Raw genomic sequence first — 16597 nt, forward strand, 5'->3', positions numbered from 1 at the left:
TCATCAGCAAAACAAAAGAACAATGGCATTTGATAAGTCTTGCTTCTTCTGAAACTTGAAAAGAGGATACCATCAGAATGTTGGGTAAGTCCGATAACTAAAGGAATCCCCTCAAAAAAAAAAAAACAAAAAAAAAAACATCAGGATTTAAAGTGAATATTTTTTCCTCTCCCCCCCCCCCCCCGACTGAACCGAACCAGCATTAACCTCCTGCCACTGGATGGTGTTAGAGAACTGTAAACAGCATTCCAGTGCAAAGGTATTGAAATAATCTTCACTTTACTTGCACTTAAGCAAGCTGTTAAACACAGAAAAGGCATGGGATTTGAAGAAAGATCTGTACTGTCTTGCTGTAATCCCTTGATATTAGAGGGAATGTTTCTTGCCAATTTTTACTCTCACATGAGAGGGTAACTAGTCCAACTGTTTCATCAGATGTGCTAAGAGGCCTACTTGAATGGCAACTTACTATGCCAAAATAAACCACAGTTAGAGTTGGCTTATTTGAATCAATGGCACTTATTGGAGGAGTTGACTCACTAAATCCCAATGATTCAATGAGCTTACTCTAGTACAACTTACTACACTAAGCGATAGGATTTTGGCCACAGAATTGCTGTCCAGTTTGACATTTAAAAGGCAGTTGTACTCTGCACACCAGCACTAGATTAAGGATGCAGAAGAGCTTACCATATCAAACCTGTTTTCAGAGAAGTGTCTGAAATACACAAACAGGTTTTCAAATATTGATTGGAGAACCAAGGGCAAAAAAGGAAGAAAAATGTCTCCATTTGTTATGCAAGTAGCTGAGTAGTTAAACCAGTTACATAAAATGGGGTGGAAGTACAAAGAAGATGAGAAAGAGATACATGTATATTGGTTAATTTGCCTTTGCTGAACAGAGAGCATAACGAGCAGTCGTCAAACTGGACAGACTCACAAAAAGAGAGCTCATAAGGCTGCATCGGCCAAGTAAAGAATCCAGGTGTCACTTTAGTATAAACAAGGAAAACATGCCCGTTCCTGCTTGGTGGTACTACATGGTGGCCCTACTGGGGCATTGCAATGTAGATGCACTTTGTGTCCAAGCACAGGAAGTGTTCCAGCCCCTCCCCTTCCATGGCCATTGTTGCTCTCTTCCTATATGTGGAGGGCAATGCGTCTGAACAGAAGAACAGAACAGTGTCTTGAACAGGGGCTCTTCAAGTGAATTAGTACCCCATTTTCCCCGGGTGTCTAAATTCATGTGGGGACTCCCTACGGACATAGCAGAGCTGCAGTGAGAATTCTGGGAGCTGTGGTCCTAAAAGCACAGATGTGTGCATCTGTATTATTTAGCAAGTCTACTTATACCTTGTACAGCCAGTGCAAATCTTGCTTTAAACATGACTTTTAAAGTATCTGGTACAAAAAAGCTGTCCAGGTCTGAGCTTAAAAGAGATGAACTTTCCAAGTATGAACAATTACATCATCTGTTGAAGTTTAAATATAATTATGTGATTCTTTCAGCTACATTGGAATGCTTAGGAAACAATCTTGCTTCTCAGCTCGTGAGTTATCGCTCCTCTCTGCTTCTATCAAGCAAGCAACTACATGCAATTATAAAGTTACCGTTTCCAAATAGTGGAGTAATCCTTTTTTCATCCACTAGTCGAACAGCTTGCAAATATTATACAGCTAAGAAAGATTTGTACAGAAAATCCTGCTAAATCAAGACAGATCTGACTGATTAAAACTTTACTCATCAAGACATTTGTAATACATTGCCACGTGAGGAAGGAGTCTTTAAAGCTCAGGCTACAAATCTGTTCAGATTTATAGGAATAATCATGAACCTTCTTGGGAATGGACCAAATGGAAAGCACAAAACATGTTGGGTGCTCTCTTCACCTTGGTATGGAACATTATTTCAGCTGTAATATTATATTATTATGCAGCAGAGCAAATCAACGTTCAACAAGGAAATTCAAAAAATGGGGCTGGCCCAAACAAAAATTATTATGGTGAAACTGGACTTTGGATAAGCACCACATTTGGCACAGATGTAGTAGACAGTCTGTTCCTGCTCTGCACTAAATTTTAGAAAGCTTGAGCAAAGGATATTTGAGTTATGATTTTTTAAAAAGTAAAACATCCTTTTACACTTGTCAAAAAACAGCCGCAGTGCTTTATGTTTGCGTTAGAAGTGGTTATGTGATGAAAAGAAGAGTTAGTGTATGGAATTTTTCCTTTGCTTGATGTTACTTCGTGAATGGTAGTGAGCAGAAGAGGGTATTCAGCAGACCATCTTGACTGCTGCCATTGGTGTTGTCAGCATTCAGACTGCCCTTTGCTATGTAAAGCCTGGCATCCTTTTTCCTGCTGGCAATACAGGCATGACATTGTGCAGCAATATTGGGTCACTGCTTCGCATTTTCAGTCATGGATACAGAAGCACAATATCCCACACTCATAAACTGGAGATTTTTTTTTTGAGAACTGAATTTTGTAATATTGAAGGGCTTCATTCTCACCACTACAAAACTTTTAGCTTTTAAAATTCTAATTAATCTTAATTTCTTATTACTTGGGAGATCAGAACAAATATGACTAGGGGCAAGGGAAAGCTCCATGGAGAAAATAAGCTGATGATTATCACTTTCCATTTAAACCTATCTGATATATCAAAGAGGCAGTAGGGCGTCTTATAGGCAGGACTTGCCATCAATTTCTGTTAGACATTGGCAGAATACATTTGAAAGACATGGGCACAATCTCTAAACTAGTACCACTTATTAATTCTGGCCAAAACATTGCCAAGAAACTATATATCACTGCTCTAGAACAAAGGCAGGAACTAGCCGGGCTCAGAGTCAAAACTCCAGGACTTTCTGATCAGCAAGGACAATGACATCATCCTCCACCCCTTTTGGGTTTAGTTGTTCCCTCTGAGCTCAGCTGCAATCTCATAACAGCTAAAAAATAGACATTGCCCCAAGAACAGCATATCATTGCAAGCTATCCCTGGTATAAGGCAAAATATTTGGTGATTTGTTCATGAAAAGGCAATTGAATGCCATTAGCTTTACAAAAGCCTCATTCGTCATTTGTTGATATAGACTGATTTAGCTACCTATATTTCTGGACACTTTGAGGGGGGCAAGCTACAGGGGCTGTTGTGATGGAACATCACCTTCTCCAAATTTTTGTTGTTGTTTAATCCTTAAGTCATGTCCGACTCTTTGTGACCTCATGGACCAGAGCACGCCAGGCCCTCTTTCCCTTCGCATGTTAGCAATTTGTTCTTGAGTTCCTCTGCCCCTTTGAAATCCAGCTTGTACTTCTGGGCGTTCTCGGTCCACATACTGCTGAAGCCTACCTTGCAGGATTTTGAGCATAATCTTGGAGCACCGTTCATTTAAGAAGGCCCTCTTGTAACTTTCCCTATCTCCCTTGCATTTTGTTTCTCTTTGCTTCTTTGCTATTTGTAACGCCTCGTTGGACAGCCACGTTGCTTTCTTGCATTTCCTTTTCTTCGGGATGGTTTTTGTTGCTGCCTCTTTTATAATGTTACGAGCCTCCATCCATAGTTCTTCAGGCACTCTGTCCACCAAATCGAGTTCCTTAAATCTGTTCTTCACTTTCAATGTGTATTCATAAGGGATTACAGAGTGGTAGGGATACCTGACTAACCCAGTGTTTTTTCCTACTTACTTCCGTTTAAGCTTGAGTTTTTCTATAAGAAGCTGATGATCAGAGCCACAATTTAATTAATTAATTAATTAATTAGATTAATTAATTAGATTAATACCCCACCCATCTAGACTGGTTCTACTCCAGGTCTTGTTTTTGCTGACTGTATAGAGCTCGTCCATCTTTGGCTGCAGAGAAAATAATCAATTTGATTTCGGTATTGCCCATCTGGTGATGTCCATGTGTAGAGTCGCCTCTTGTGTTCTTGGAAAAGAGTGTTTGTGATGACCAGTTTGTTCTCTTGACAAAACTCTATTTGCCTTTGCCCTGCTTTGTTTTTGAACTCTAAGGCGAAACTTACCTGTTGTTCCTTTGATCTCTTGACTCCCTACTTTAGCTTTTGAGTCCCCTATAATGACAAGAACATCAAAGAATCAGTTCTAAAAGGTGTTGTAAGTCTTCATAGAATTGGTCAATTTCAGCCTTTTCAGCAATGGTGGTTGGTGCATAAACTTGGATTATTGTGAGGTTGAAAGGTCTGTCTTGGATTTGTACTGATATCATTCTATCACATTTGAGATTGTATCCCAGTACAGCTTTTCCTACTCTTTTGTTGACTATGAGGCTACTCCATTTCTTCTATGGGATTCTTGCCTACAACAGTAGATATGATAATTGTCTGAATTGAATTCCCCCATTCCCGTCCATTTTAGTTCACTGATGTCAATGTTTATTCTTGCCATCTCCTGTTTGACCACATCCAGCTTATCAAGGTTCATAGATCTTACATTCCATGTTACTAAGCAGTATTTTTCTTTGCAGCATCAGACTTTCCTTTCACTTCCAGGCGCGTCTGCAGCTGAGCGTCCTTTCGGCTTTGGGCCAACCACTTCATTAGCTCTGGAGCTACTTGTACTTGTCCTCTGCTCTTCCTCAATAGCATGTTGGACGTCTTCCGACCTGAAGGTCTCATCTTCCAGTGTCATATCCTTTAGTCTTTTGTTTCTGTCCATGGAGTTTTCTTGGCAAAGATACTGGAGTGGGATACCAGTTCCTGCTACAGGTAGATCATGTTTAATCAGAACTCTCCACTCTGACCTGTCTGCCTTGTGTGTTCCTGCATGGCATAGCCCATAGCTTCTCTGAATTACTAAAGCCCCTTCGCCACAATAAGACAGCAATCCATGAAGGAGCAATTTACCATTACTCCAAATTTACCATTACACTATTTTGTAACTTGTCTCCATCCTGCAATTGTCACTCATTTCCTCTTCCCTACATAATTTCTTACCTCTAGCAAATATTTGTTGGGTGGGGAGGGCAGCTTTTGGGTGCCTACCATATTTTATAATTCCTGTTTGTGTGACATACCTTCCACCAGTAGCAACTACAGAGGTTGTTGTAACTGGTGATTTCATAAATCTAAGAACAGGATATAGGTAGGAGATTTTTATTTTTCAGAATCAGCCACCCATTTATTTTTCCAAGTAACATTAAAGAACAGGCCCACAGAGTGAAAGATTTTTGTAAAAGGCAAATGTGGCTACATTACCTTCAAGTCTGACCACTAGAGGAACTTTGAGTTCAAGCTCTCGGCAAGCTTTGGTGATGCCATTGGCTATAATGGCACAATTAACAATCCCACCAAAAATATTGACCAGAATTGCTTCAACCTAGGATAGAAAAAATTAAACACATTGTCAAATTTGTGTAATAGTATGTGCATTTTAAAAACAGAGGCTTAAAATAATAGAGACAGATTATTCTTTTTCAATGAATTATTGCACCTTCTGTTAGAATCAAACAGCTGAGAACTGAGCCAGTGACAGCCAATGTGGTTTGATACATCATTCAAGGATAAATTTCAGTTTTATCCAAGCAATTCGATGGGCATTTGAGTTTATAACCATATTTCAATTTTTATGTCATCCAATTCTAACAAACAAAAGTTATAGCCATTTGTTGACTTTCAATTATCGCTGCTAGAGTCTTGGCCATATTCAAACTTCATAATGTAAAACTAAGTCTGTCAGAAATAATTTTGCCAGGATTTTGTCCCATAGGGTTTAAAGAGGACGAGACATGGGCACGAATCGCTTCAGTCCCAATCAGGGAAATTCACTGGTGTAGTGCCACAGGTATCATGTGTTTCCATGCCTTCGGACAGATGCTCCACTCATAAGCCTTCCATGAGCTGGCTGGGTCCACCTCCAGGGGCAGCTGTCCATTCCAGACAAGGACCTCCCTTCCTCGCCTCCTGTGGCAACTACCCACTCAGGCAAGGTGGCAAGACAGAGGTTCTTCTTGCAGAGCCCATAAGTGGTTAGCTTCTGCAGGAGGCAGGGAAGGGAAGTCCTGGAGGAGGAGCCAGCCGGCACCCGGAAGCTTATGACTAGGGCAGCTGACCGGGGGACGGGGAGAGGAAGTGCCTGGCACCTGTGGTGCGGCGCCAATGAATTTCCTTGATGTCAGCCAAAATAATTCATGCCCATGTCTAAAGAGGACATAATCACTTTTTAAATACTGCCCAGAACTTTATCAAATCAACAAAGGATTTCCTTCCATGATATGCTTAAAAACCATATGTCAGTTGTTTTCAACAAAGTTTTTGCAGAAATATACAATATTATCTTGCCAAAAAAATTGGGGAAAATGGTAAATGTTAATGTTTAAGCACATTTAAAATTGCTAAAGCCTTTGCTATCTTTCAATCAGTTTGAAATCTGGCACATTTGTAGCCCTCATTGTGTATTTATTTATTTATTTAATTTGTTTGTCTTATTTATAAGCCACCTTTCTCCCGATAAGGGATCCAAGGCGGCTCACAATATTAAAAAGAATAGAATTAAAAAAAAATAATAAGTTAAACATTAAAAATCAATTAAACGATGTGCTAATTGAAATACAGTGGAATAGTCAAAAGCAAGTAAACATTAAAAACTCAAAAAAAAAAAAAAAGCATTCTAGGACGCAATCATGGTTGTTAAAAGCCTGCCTGAAAAGATGGATCTTCAGCTGTCAGCGGAAGGAAAAAAAGGAAGAGGGCCAGCCTGATCTCTTCCATAACCTTGGATCTGCCACAGAGAAAGCCTCCTCTTGTGTCCCCATCAACCATGCCTGTGTTGACAACGGGACTGAGAAGGAGGGTCTCCTCTGATAACTTTCAACGCTGACAGGCTCATTTGGAGAGATATGGTCCATCAGATAGCCTGGACCCAAGCTGCCTAGGACTTTACAGGTAATGACTAGCACTTTGAATATGGCCTGGAAACGGACTGGTAGCAGTTGTAGTAGTCCCAGTCAGCAGTCCGGCTGCCACATTTTGAATCAGCTGAAGTTCCGGAACCATCTTCAAAGGCAATTCCACACAGAACGCTTTACAGTAATCTAGGCAGTAGATGGATAGATGCCATGTTTCATGTTATTTGCTCAGCTGCTGCCATTTTAATAAACAGCACAATTTTGTGACTTACAGAGGTGCAACCAAATTTTTTCTTTCATTTTTCTGACTCACCTTCATTAAAGGGGCACCCCTGCGTCTCTCAATCCAGTGTTAGAAAGAGTCAGATTTCTGAATGGACAATTCCCCCCCCCCAGCTCAAATCAAATTGATTAGAGACACTGATCTATTTCCCAGAAAGTCAGAAACAGTCTGGCTTATTTTCTAAGCCAATCTGATTTCATTATCATATTCACTGTTCCACCTGCCACATAACCCTCAGAAAAAAGGCAGTCCCTTCTGGTCATTTTGCTCTTGATCGGTTAGCAGCTCCATTTGCTTTTCCCCTTTCGTCTTCCCCTACAGTATGTGGAACACCCACTGCCACTTCCTCTGCTTCCATGTCTAGTAAAGGCATTTCAAAGTGAATATGGTTCAACTTTCTGAAATGATCCAAATCTGATCTGGAAACTACTCAGACCTTCTGGATGGCACAAGATGGTCTTGGGTAACTTTCTCCAAATTTATCAAAGAGACCTTAAAAAAACTGCTTCTATTGCTCGTAGGAGGGCAAAAATACTACATTTTGGGGACCAGTCCACGGGTAAGGGTTGGGAGTGTACTCTCCTGCTTGTCCCTCAGCCTGTAATGGAATGATGCAGCTGCATTATGTTGCACAGAAAAGTATGGCAATTATTCTCACCTTCCAATTTCAATCTGGATTGGTGAGAATCTTCAGTGACTGTAAACTATGTTTCTCGCTGAAGCTGGTTTTTTAAAAAAATCTTTCCCCAAATGTGGCTCAAGAGAAAGTCACCAAGATCTCTAATGTAGGAGGGGATGAGAATGGGTAGGTAGTGAGAGAGATACCAGGAAGGGAGAGGTAAATGGAATTATCTGTCCTGTATTTTCCCTAAAACAGAGACAAAGAGGTGGGGCTTATCATAGAATCATATGACAATAGAGTTGGAAGGAGCCTGTAAGTCCAACCCCCCATTCAATGCAAGAATCCAAATCAATGCAGATCTGACAGATGGTTGTTCTATTTTCTCTTGAATGCCTCTAGCGTTGGGCGCGCTCACCACCTTCCAAGGTAACTGCTTCCAGATATTAAACACAGCACCACGCAGTCTGAATAGAAGTGACATGGTTTTATTAAAATAACAATATCCAAAGGATGTTGTTTATTCCTAGGCTTTAAGTTTATTCACAATTCTTTGTTCTCTCTCTCAAGATTGTTCTAACATAGAACCTAAACTAATCTCTCCCCAGACTCCACTCCCATTCCCTTCCCAATCTCCCTATACATCACAAACACACTCCCGCTCCTAATCTGGCTTCTTTCCCAGCCAATCAGAGTCATTCTTTCCAACATTTGATCTTCCTCACTCACTCTCTCCCATCAAACCAATGCATTTTGAACAATATATTTACCATCAAAATACATTTAAATAGAACCAGACATCACAGGTATGAACACAGCTTCCAAAGGCAGACACTTGAGGTTATAAATGGAGGGTTTGGCCACCCACCCATATCAGAATAATGCCTTTCCCATTGAGGAACAACACAGCAGGTATGTTATGAAGCTTGCCTCTGATTTCTGCCACATATTTGAGTTCCAAACGGTCATTTATCTAAACCTCCATCAATATTTTTATGGAGCCAGACCTTAGATCAAAGACATATTTGAAATTTTTGGTGTCCACCAGTGGAACAGCTCTATATGTCCATTTATACGAGTTAATTTAACATGTGAGATGGGAGTGCATGGCAGCTAGTTAGCAATAGCATTTGTTGGAAAGTGCTAAATGTAATACACCATTTGTGATCTGCCAAAGGGGAGCTATCCTTGATCTGAATAATCCGGACCACAACATTTAGCCAGTAGATTCTTGCCTACACATTCCATCTTCAAAGCAGCATGAGCAGGGGTAACATATTTGCCCTAACTTGATAAAGAGGGGCAAGAACATCCTTTATAACTAACAAGAAAAGATAAGTAGTAGAAAATTCATTACAACAGATTAATTGATAAGTCCCATCGGGAAAAGGGCTGCCTGTCAACTTTAAAGAATTGAAATCCCTGCACCTAGCTCATGATTAAATTTCCCTACACAAATTTTATTCTTTGATTTCAGGCCACTCAAAATAAATTAAGGGTTGTATTCTTATATACATGCACATAAACAGGCATGTCAACAAGGCAGAAAAAAACTTGGCCTGAAGACAGGTTATCAGAAATTCTAACAATTCCTGAAAAGATCACTTAAGGAATAACAACAGTCAGGGCAGCTGTTTTTAAGAAACCAAAAGGTGTTTGTGCTACAGAAAAACATTACTAGAACAACTAGCAGCAGAAGCTACAAACTGTTCAAAAGTTCAGTCGTGGAACAAAAGTTTAATTAGGAAGTGAATGTTTTATGGAGAAAGAAAGTAATGTAAATATCTTTCAGGGTAATGATGGAACTGATTTCTACATTCAGTGGATAAAACCAGGTTACATGTTTTTAATAATGTATATTTAAAAGCTTAAGATATAATATACTGTTCTATTGTTTATTTTAAACCATTTGTTTCTTTTCCCCAATGCAGCTTAATTGTGAGACTGTATGAGAAGAACCTTGTTATTCCTGGCTTTGAATCTAGATCTTTTGATTCTACTTTCCTGTAACTCATGCATTTTTCTCTCTTAAGGTAAGACTGATTAAAGTTCAACTTGGAGATGCATGAAATCGGCAGTTACAGTTTCAAGATTTTTAGCTTCTCTATTCTTCTGTGGTCAGTCAGCAGAAGTTATCACCTATTGTGATCTCACAATGTTCTGCATTTCTGCACTTATACTAAACCACGAAATGGACGCCAGGGATGGAGGATGGGATGTTGGGCGTTGGTACACAAAGTTAAGCCCCTCAATACTTTACAGAGGCGAGAAATGAGTTTAAAATGTTGCTGCTGCCTTAGCAGCAACAACACATTTAGTGTGAGATCAAATTAAGGAAAGCCAAGAAAATGTAGTGGCTGTTGTGTTAGACTAGAATGTGGGAGATCCAGGTGTTTAGCCTACAGCAAGCCAAGAAACTCCCTGGATGATCTTGGGCAGGTGTGAGCTTGTGGGTATTGCCCCACAGGCAGGGCACCTCCCAGCATCTTCCCTGCTTCCACAGGATCTCCACTGAGAGAAGATGAAGGGTTTCAAAGGCCTTCCTTACTCAGCTTATTACCTTGGACTGCCTTACCGGTTGATACAAAAAGCACTAAAAAGCAGGAAGAGAAAGGCAGTGGGAAAAACCCCACAGGAGAGATTTCCTGCCCAAAGGAATTTATAAAAGAGGTGGCAGTCAAGGAAGAGGGAGTGAAAAGACCTGAGATGGAGCGAAACAAGGAAGAGGAAGACAGTGGACTGGAAGACAGAACTGATGCCCCAGAATGGGGCGACACCTCCACCAGTTCCTCCTGTATATGTGCGATCTGGAGCTTCCTTTCTCAGGATCAAGCCCTCACCAAAGAAGCAAGGAGGATCAAGTGCTTTGATTCCTGCTGGAGAAGTTTAAGCCAACCATGGGATGGCAGATGTTCTCACCCATTGGGACCAGTGAGACCTCATCTTCCAAGTTCAACCCAACTCTGACACAGTTGCACAGGTAGAGTTGCCAAAGATGATTTAGAAGACCACAGCAGATGGCAAAAGACCTGAAGGAAGGAAATGTGACTCTGCTGTGAGTAGTTGACTGATTCCTGCTGGGCATCTGTTACCTGCTGGTAACCGTTAACCACTTGCTAGCCTCCTAAAGCTGGAGAAGCAAGCTATTTCTGTATAGTACTGCAGTGATCCCCAACCTTGGGCCTCCAGACGTTCTTAGACTACAACTCCCAGAAGCCTTCACCACCACCTCTGCTGGCCAGGATTTCTGGGAGCTGAAGTCCAAGAACATCTGGAGGCCCAAGGTCGGGGACCACTGTAGTACTGTGCCTAAATAATACGCTGGGGGGTGGCTTGAAACCTCCAGTGGGAGACTGAGACTGATAGAAGGAATGACTCACCCCAAAACAAGATGATAACATGCCATTTATGATGATGATGATGATGATGCCTCATTTCTCCCAACAAGGGACCCAATGTGGCTCACAACATTAAAATTCACACAATTAAAAACACAGTAAGTTAAATATTAAGAGAGAAATTAACCGATATATGGATTAAAACATTAAACGATTAAAACATGAAAATGATTAAAATTATCTGCTAATATAAATTATCTGCATTTTGTCAATAGTTCCTTAATAAAAGTTTTGTAGAACTGATAGTGTATCTGAGCCTTTATTGAAGGAATGAGTAATCTTGGTGGACCCTTTTGTGTCCCCCTACCGATAGATGGGTTGGAAACCCTCAAAGCTCATCATGATCTTTTGCCATACAGAGCAATTGTAGAATCAAAAGGGTGAGGAGCAGAGCTGCATACAACACCATTGAGTTCAATGGAGAAACGGCAGAATACAAAGGTAACTCGTGACAAAATAAATTCAATCTGAAACGTATTCATGATAAGCTCTAGTGCTTTGTTAAAACACAGATTGTTGAGGTTAGAAGAAGCCAATTCAGAATCTTATGAAGATATGTATATGTTATGAATGCATGTATGCTACACACAGAATTTATCAGTGTTTTGAACGATATTGTTATTTCCGCACCACTGTTGTTTATACTAATGAATTACTGTACCCAGGAAATATTGTAGTATATTGTGAGAATTTTTTAGCACCACTTTCAGAGTTTTTGTCATTGCACATGACTTAAGAAAGCATGCTTACAACACTAAATATTATTTTATGTTAGAGACACAACTTAAATCATGCCTCTTCATATGAAGATCTCCGTGCGGCACCACAGGTTCTACATATTCCCTCCCCCTACCTCCTGGCTGACAGCCCCATTATGAGACTCTGCATGCTGCCCAGTTCAGTGGCTGCCCAGTCTGGGAAGGAGCTCAGACTAAAGGATTTAGTAGAACTATTTAAGAATAAAAGGGTTGCAAGATTGAAGGACTGGATGAGTAACATGAGATCGAAGGAGTTGATTATGTCTAAACTTCAATCTAATAAACTAGCATGGTATAATTGAAGACTGGTATTGTGAAGTATGGGACACTGCAGTAAATGATAAATTGACTATGGAACTTAAAATAAAAAGAGGGGAAATAAGTTGTAACAATTTCTATGATATTTGGGGTAAATTTGTGGAATTTGTGTTAGAGAAAGGAAGGGGGAAAGCCTCTAAAGAATACTCAATACAATTTTGGAGAGGTAATATGTAAAAAAAAATATTATAGTAAATAGAGTCCCGTGAGTATGGGGTGCACGTTAGAATTTAGTTTATAATAAGCACTATTACTTGTATTTTTTTGTGTTTTTGATGTTATGTATGTGTTTTTTTTCTGTATTTTTTGTATAAAATAAACATTAAAAAAAGGAGCTCAGACCTCCCTTCCCACGCCTCCTGAAGTAACCTATCACTCAGATGAGGAGGTGGGACGAGGATTCTCCCCGCACAGCATTTGAGTGGTCGGCTGCTGGAGGAGGCAGAGAAGGGCAGCCTGCGCTCCTTCCTGGAAAGGGCAGCCAGTGACAGAAGATGACCTGGGCAATGCATGGATGCTTGAGTGAGGCAGCCATCCAGAAGGTGGGGAGAGACAGAACATGCAGGCCCGTCTGGAGGGGCACAAAGCTCTTCATACAAAGAGGCATAACTTAAGTCGTACCCATCTCTATTTTATGCCCATTATAAATACTTTAATGGCTAACACAGCCACACTTACTTACAGATCTTCTCTTGAGTTTTCAAGCTGAAGTCTAATCAGTCCCTGTAATCCACTGCCAGGTAACATGGGAGAAAAATATTGGAGGGAAATTCGAATCAGGGTTAGATAATTGGCATTTGTGTGACTACCTTTAATAACAATAACATTAATAAAAATAAAATAAGTTACATGAGAGAAGAGGGCAAATGACTTCAATCAATAAAAAAAATGAATCGGGTGTAATCTTCTAAATAAACTAAAAGACCAGTTCAAACAATAAAGACATTCAGTAATAAACTTGGATAAAAATGGATGAATACAGTTTATTGCTCTTTTGGCTGCTCTAAATAGATTTTCCTTTACCTTAAAAAACAGTTTTAACATTCCAGTGAGGTATGCCAATGAAGGAGTTTATTCCGGAGGGGTTTTTTTTTTTTTTTTGGTGAGTGCACAGAAGGATGAGACTGACGAAGTGTTCAGTGGGGAAAAAGAAAACCACCCAACGCATATTGCAAACAAGCCCTTATTAACATATCCCGCACATCTGAGGCACACTGAACATAAAATGGGCAGTGAAAACAGAGCTTTCTGCCTGCAGATGGGAGAGAATACTGAACAGCATATTAATGATTCACTTTTCTACCTAACTTCATGGCTTTGCAAGAGAGGGCTCTATGCTTTGAGAAGCCTTTTAGCAGAAGCACAAATGCCAACATCTTTGTCTGGTAACTATTTTTACAGCTTTTTTACTGACACAGCAGACATGAAACACCCATTAAATGGAAACCAGGGCTGATGGCAAATAACTGGATGTAATGTAAAGACATCCACTTCTATGGCCAATGCAATACTCATCAATGCAAAGGATTAATGCCGCCTTTGATGCTATCAACCATGGTATCCTCCTGGACATTTGTTGGGATTGGAGATTTAGCATTATGCTGGCTTCATTCTTTCTTTGCCAGAGAGTCCAGTTTGGGGAAGCTGTTTTATCTTGTGGATATTACAATGTGGTACCCCACAGGGACTGATCATCTCCCCATTGCTATTAACGTCAAGATGATGCCACTGGGGGAGGCCATTTGGAGATCTGGAGTGTACTGTCATCAGTATGCTGATGACATGCAGCTCTATCCTTTTCCTCTTCAGCAGGGGAATCTGTACAGACCCTAGAACCTTGTCTGTCAGCAATTATGGACTGGATGAGGGCAAACAAGCTGAAGTTGGATCCTGACAAGACTGAGATCCTGCATCCCTCCATCCTGAGATGGTTTGCTGCCTGAATTTGATGGGGTCACACTCCCCCTGAAGGATCAGGCCCATAATCTGGGTGTGCTTTTCTCCCTCTTGATGGGAGAAAGAGATCTTGGCTGTGGCATTCTGAGGCAGATTGCATATCTCCACCCCCTTCTTGACAGGAAGTCCGTAATAACACTGGTTTGTGTGTTGGTGATTGACTATTGCAATGTTCTGTGTGGTTTGTCCTTATTTACGTCATTATTGCCTCCATATTATATACTGGTTGGGGAATACATCCTCTACCTAATCATTCCCTATCCAACATAAAATTTGAAAAGGGCAACTCCCCCTACATCTGTCTTAGCCACTCTGCAATCATGTGGGATTTCCTGCCTATTGCTGCAACGCCTGGAGGACCTTTGAAGAGGCACGGTTGAAATGGCCTGCAATCTGTATATGAACAGCTTGCTGCGCAGGGACAGACACCATGGAAAGCTGAGTGTCAGGGGCTCCTTCACCTGCTCATCCCACAAATGTGATTTATGCCGCATCATCTGCCAGCGTTGCCCTTCTGCGTTTCACATAAAGCAAACGTTGTCTCTATGTAAAATGAAATAAAATGGAGCACTTAAGTCTAAGTTCAGAAAAGGCAAGATCAAGAAAAACTAACTGGGTGGGGCAGGGGGACACCCAGTAAGAGATCTTAATGTGGCATTATAAAAACAACAACAAAGGAACTTCAAAAGGCCATTGCAAGAGGGTCGACCACCTGTGTCTGTTATTGGGATAATGCTTTTATAATCAGGCTAATCTTAGTGCTAGCAGCAATATCTACTGAGATAAGTAACCCTGTTTGTAATGGTCACTTTCTACAGCAGGAGTGAGCACCTTCTACCCTTTGGGATCCTTGAGGGGCTGTGCTCGGTCACCTGGATTTTTAGGAGGGAAATGTCCCACAAATCTAAAACATGATGGCGAGAGGGAGCAAAATGGAGCACCGTGCGCAATGCAGGATAAGCAGTGTGGCTGAGGGAAAGAAAAGAGAGAATGTCCAGATTCCATCCTCTCTTCCTTTCGTTTTCCCTCTGATCTCACTGCGTAGAGTTTCCTGTTTCACTACCCATGTCATCCTTAACTCAGGATAACATTTCTTTCTCCAAATAAATGGCCTCGTGGGCATGAAAGCCTAAGCTTGTCTTGCAAGTCCCAGAAGGCGTGTCCCTTTGGCTTCAACAGACCAAAATGGCTACCAGAGAGTGTTACCATTCAAAGAAGCTGTCTTTAGAGTAGGTTGGCAGTGTGCTACAACAGGCAAAACATAAGAACAAGCAACAGAACAAAAGCAGGTAAGAGAAGCAAAGAATGGATCCCACAAGAGAAGCAGGGTGTTCACTAGAGACGGGCATGGATTGGGAAAACAGCAGTTCACGATGGTTCATGGTCCATCACTATTCCTGAACCATGAACTTTAAAACAAAACAACTGTTTTGTGGTTCGTGTGATTCAGGAATTCCAGACGCTATACAACATCCCCTGCATGAGTTAGTGATGCCAATATTACAGCGAGTCTTCAGATGACTTTCCTCCCCACCAAGTTTGGTGAAGATCAGATTTGGGACGTCTGAGTTACAGCCCCCCAAAGCAGGTTCCCACCAGGAAAGTGCTCTTTAGCAGCTGACTTCATCGTTCATTTTGCTTCCTTTGTGAACAGAACTGTGTCTATTCAAAGAACAGCTCAGCTACTTCCACCCAGTAGGATATTTTATCCCTTGCTCCATTTTTAGAATGGAACAGCATGACTTCAAAACAAATACATTTGCACTGCATCGAAAACTGCTTTTACATTTTGGCATTCCATGACTACCTCCACATATGTATATGTGTAGTGATAAAACTGTAATCATCTGTTAACTTTGTAGAAAAAGAAACATACATATACACATGTATATATACATACACATACACATTCAGCTTGGAAATCTACCAAAGCATCTTGACAACATGTGTTTTCAAAGAGGAAAAACAAAAAGCTCTGCCACATGCTAGGAACTCATGTAGAAATCTATACACTGGATGTCTATCTATCTGATGCAGCAGCTCGCTATCTCATCTACCTGGTATCCTTTGGAATGCCAGCATGAATACCGTATACAATGACTAAAACTATTTGTGTATGTCAGGGCAGATGCAGTGCATGGCTTTTCAAAAGGATCTATCCAGGCTGAAACTGTCCTAGAAAACATTAGTATAATGGCACATATTATCCGTTTGCAGATGCAATATACATTTATTCTTAGCAGCACAGGGTGAACGGCAAAGTCTATAGTCCGAAAAGAAAGCACAGCACAGCAAAACAAAACCCAAAGCTGTTTCTGAACCACAACACCAGAGAAGCTGATTAATTAATAAAATGGTATAAATATTGACTCGGAATTATAAGAGGAAGAAC

At 40.7% G+C, this 16597-nt stretch overlaps 1 protein-coding gene across 2 annotated transcripts in view; it reads right to left on the reverse strand.

The window, feature by feature from the left end:
* The window catches only part of SUCLG2 (succinate-CoA ligase GDP-forming subunit beta), a 286835-nt gene that overhangs the window by 10657 nt on the left and 259581 nt on the right, over positions 1-16597 (reverse strand). For both annotated transcript variants that reach the window (XM_020801680.3, XM_020801681.3), the window contains exon 10: positions 5225-5345. In XM_020801680.3, coding sequence (XP_020657339.3) covers positions 5225-5345 — 121 coding nt within the window. The remainder of the gene's footprint in view (positions 1-5224; positions 5346-16597) is intronic.

This window comes from Pogona vitticeps, chromosome 2, assembly GCF_051106095.1.
Source record: "Pogona vitticeps strain Pit_001003342236 chromosome 2, PviZW2.1, whole genome shotgun sequence".
Classification (NCBI taxonomy): Eukaryota; Metazoa; Chordata; class Lepidosauria; order Squamata; family Agamidae; genus Pogona; species Pogona vitticeps.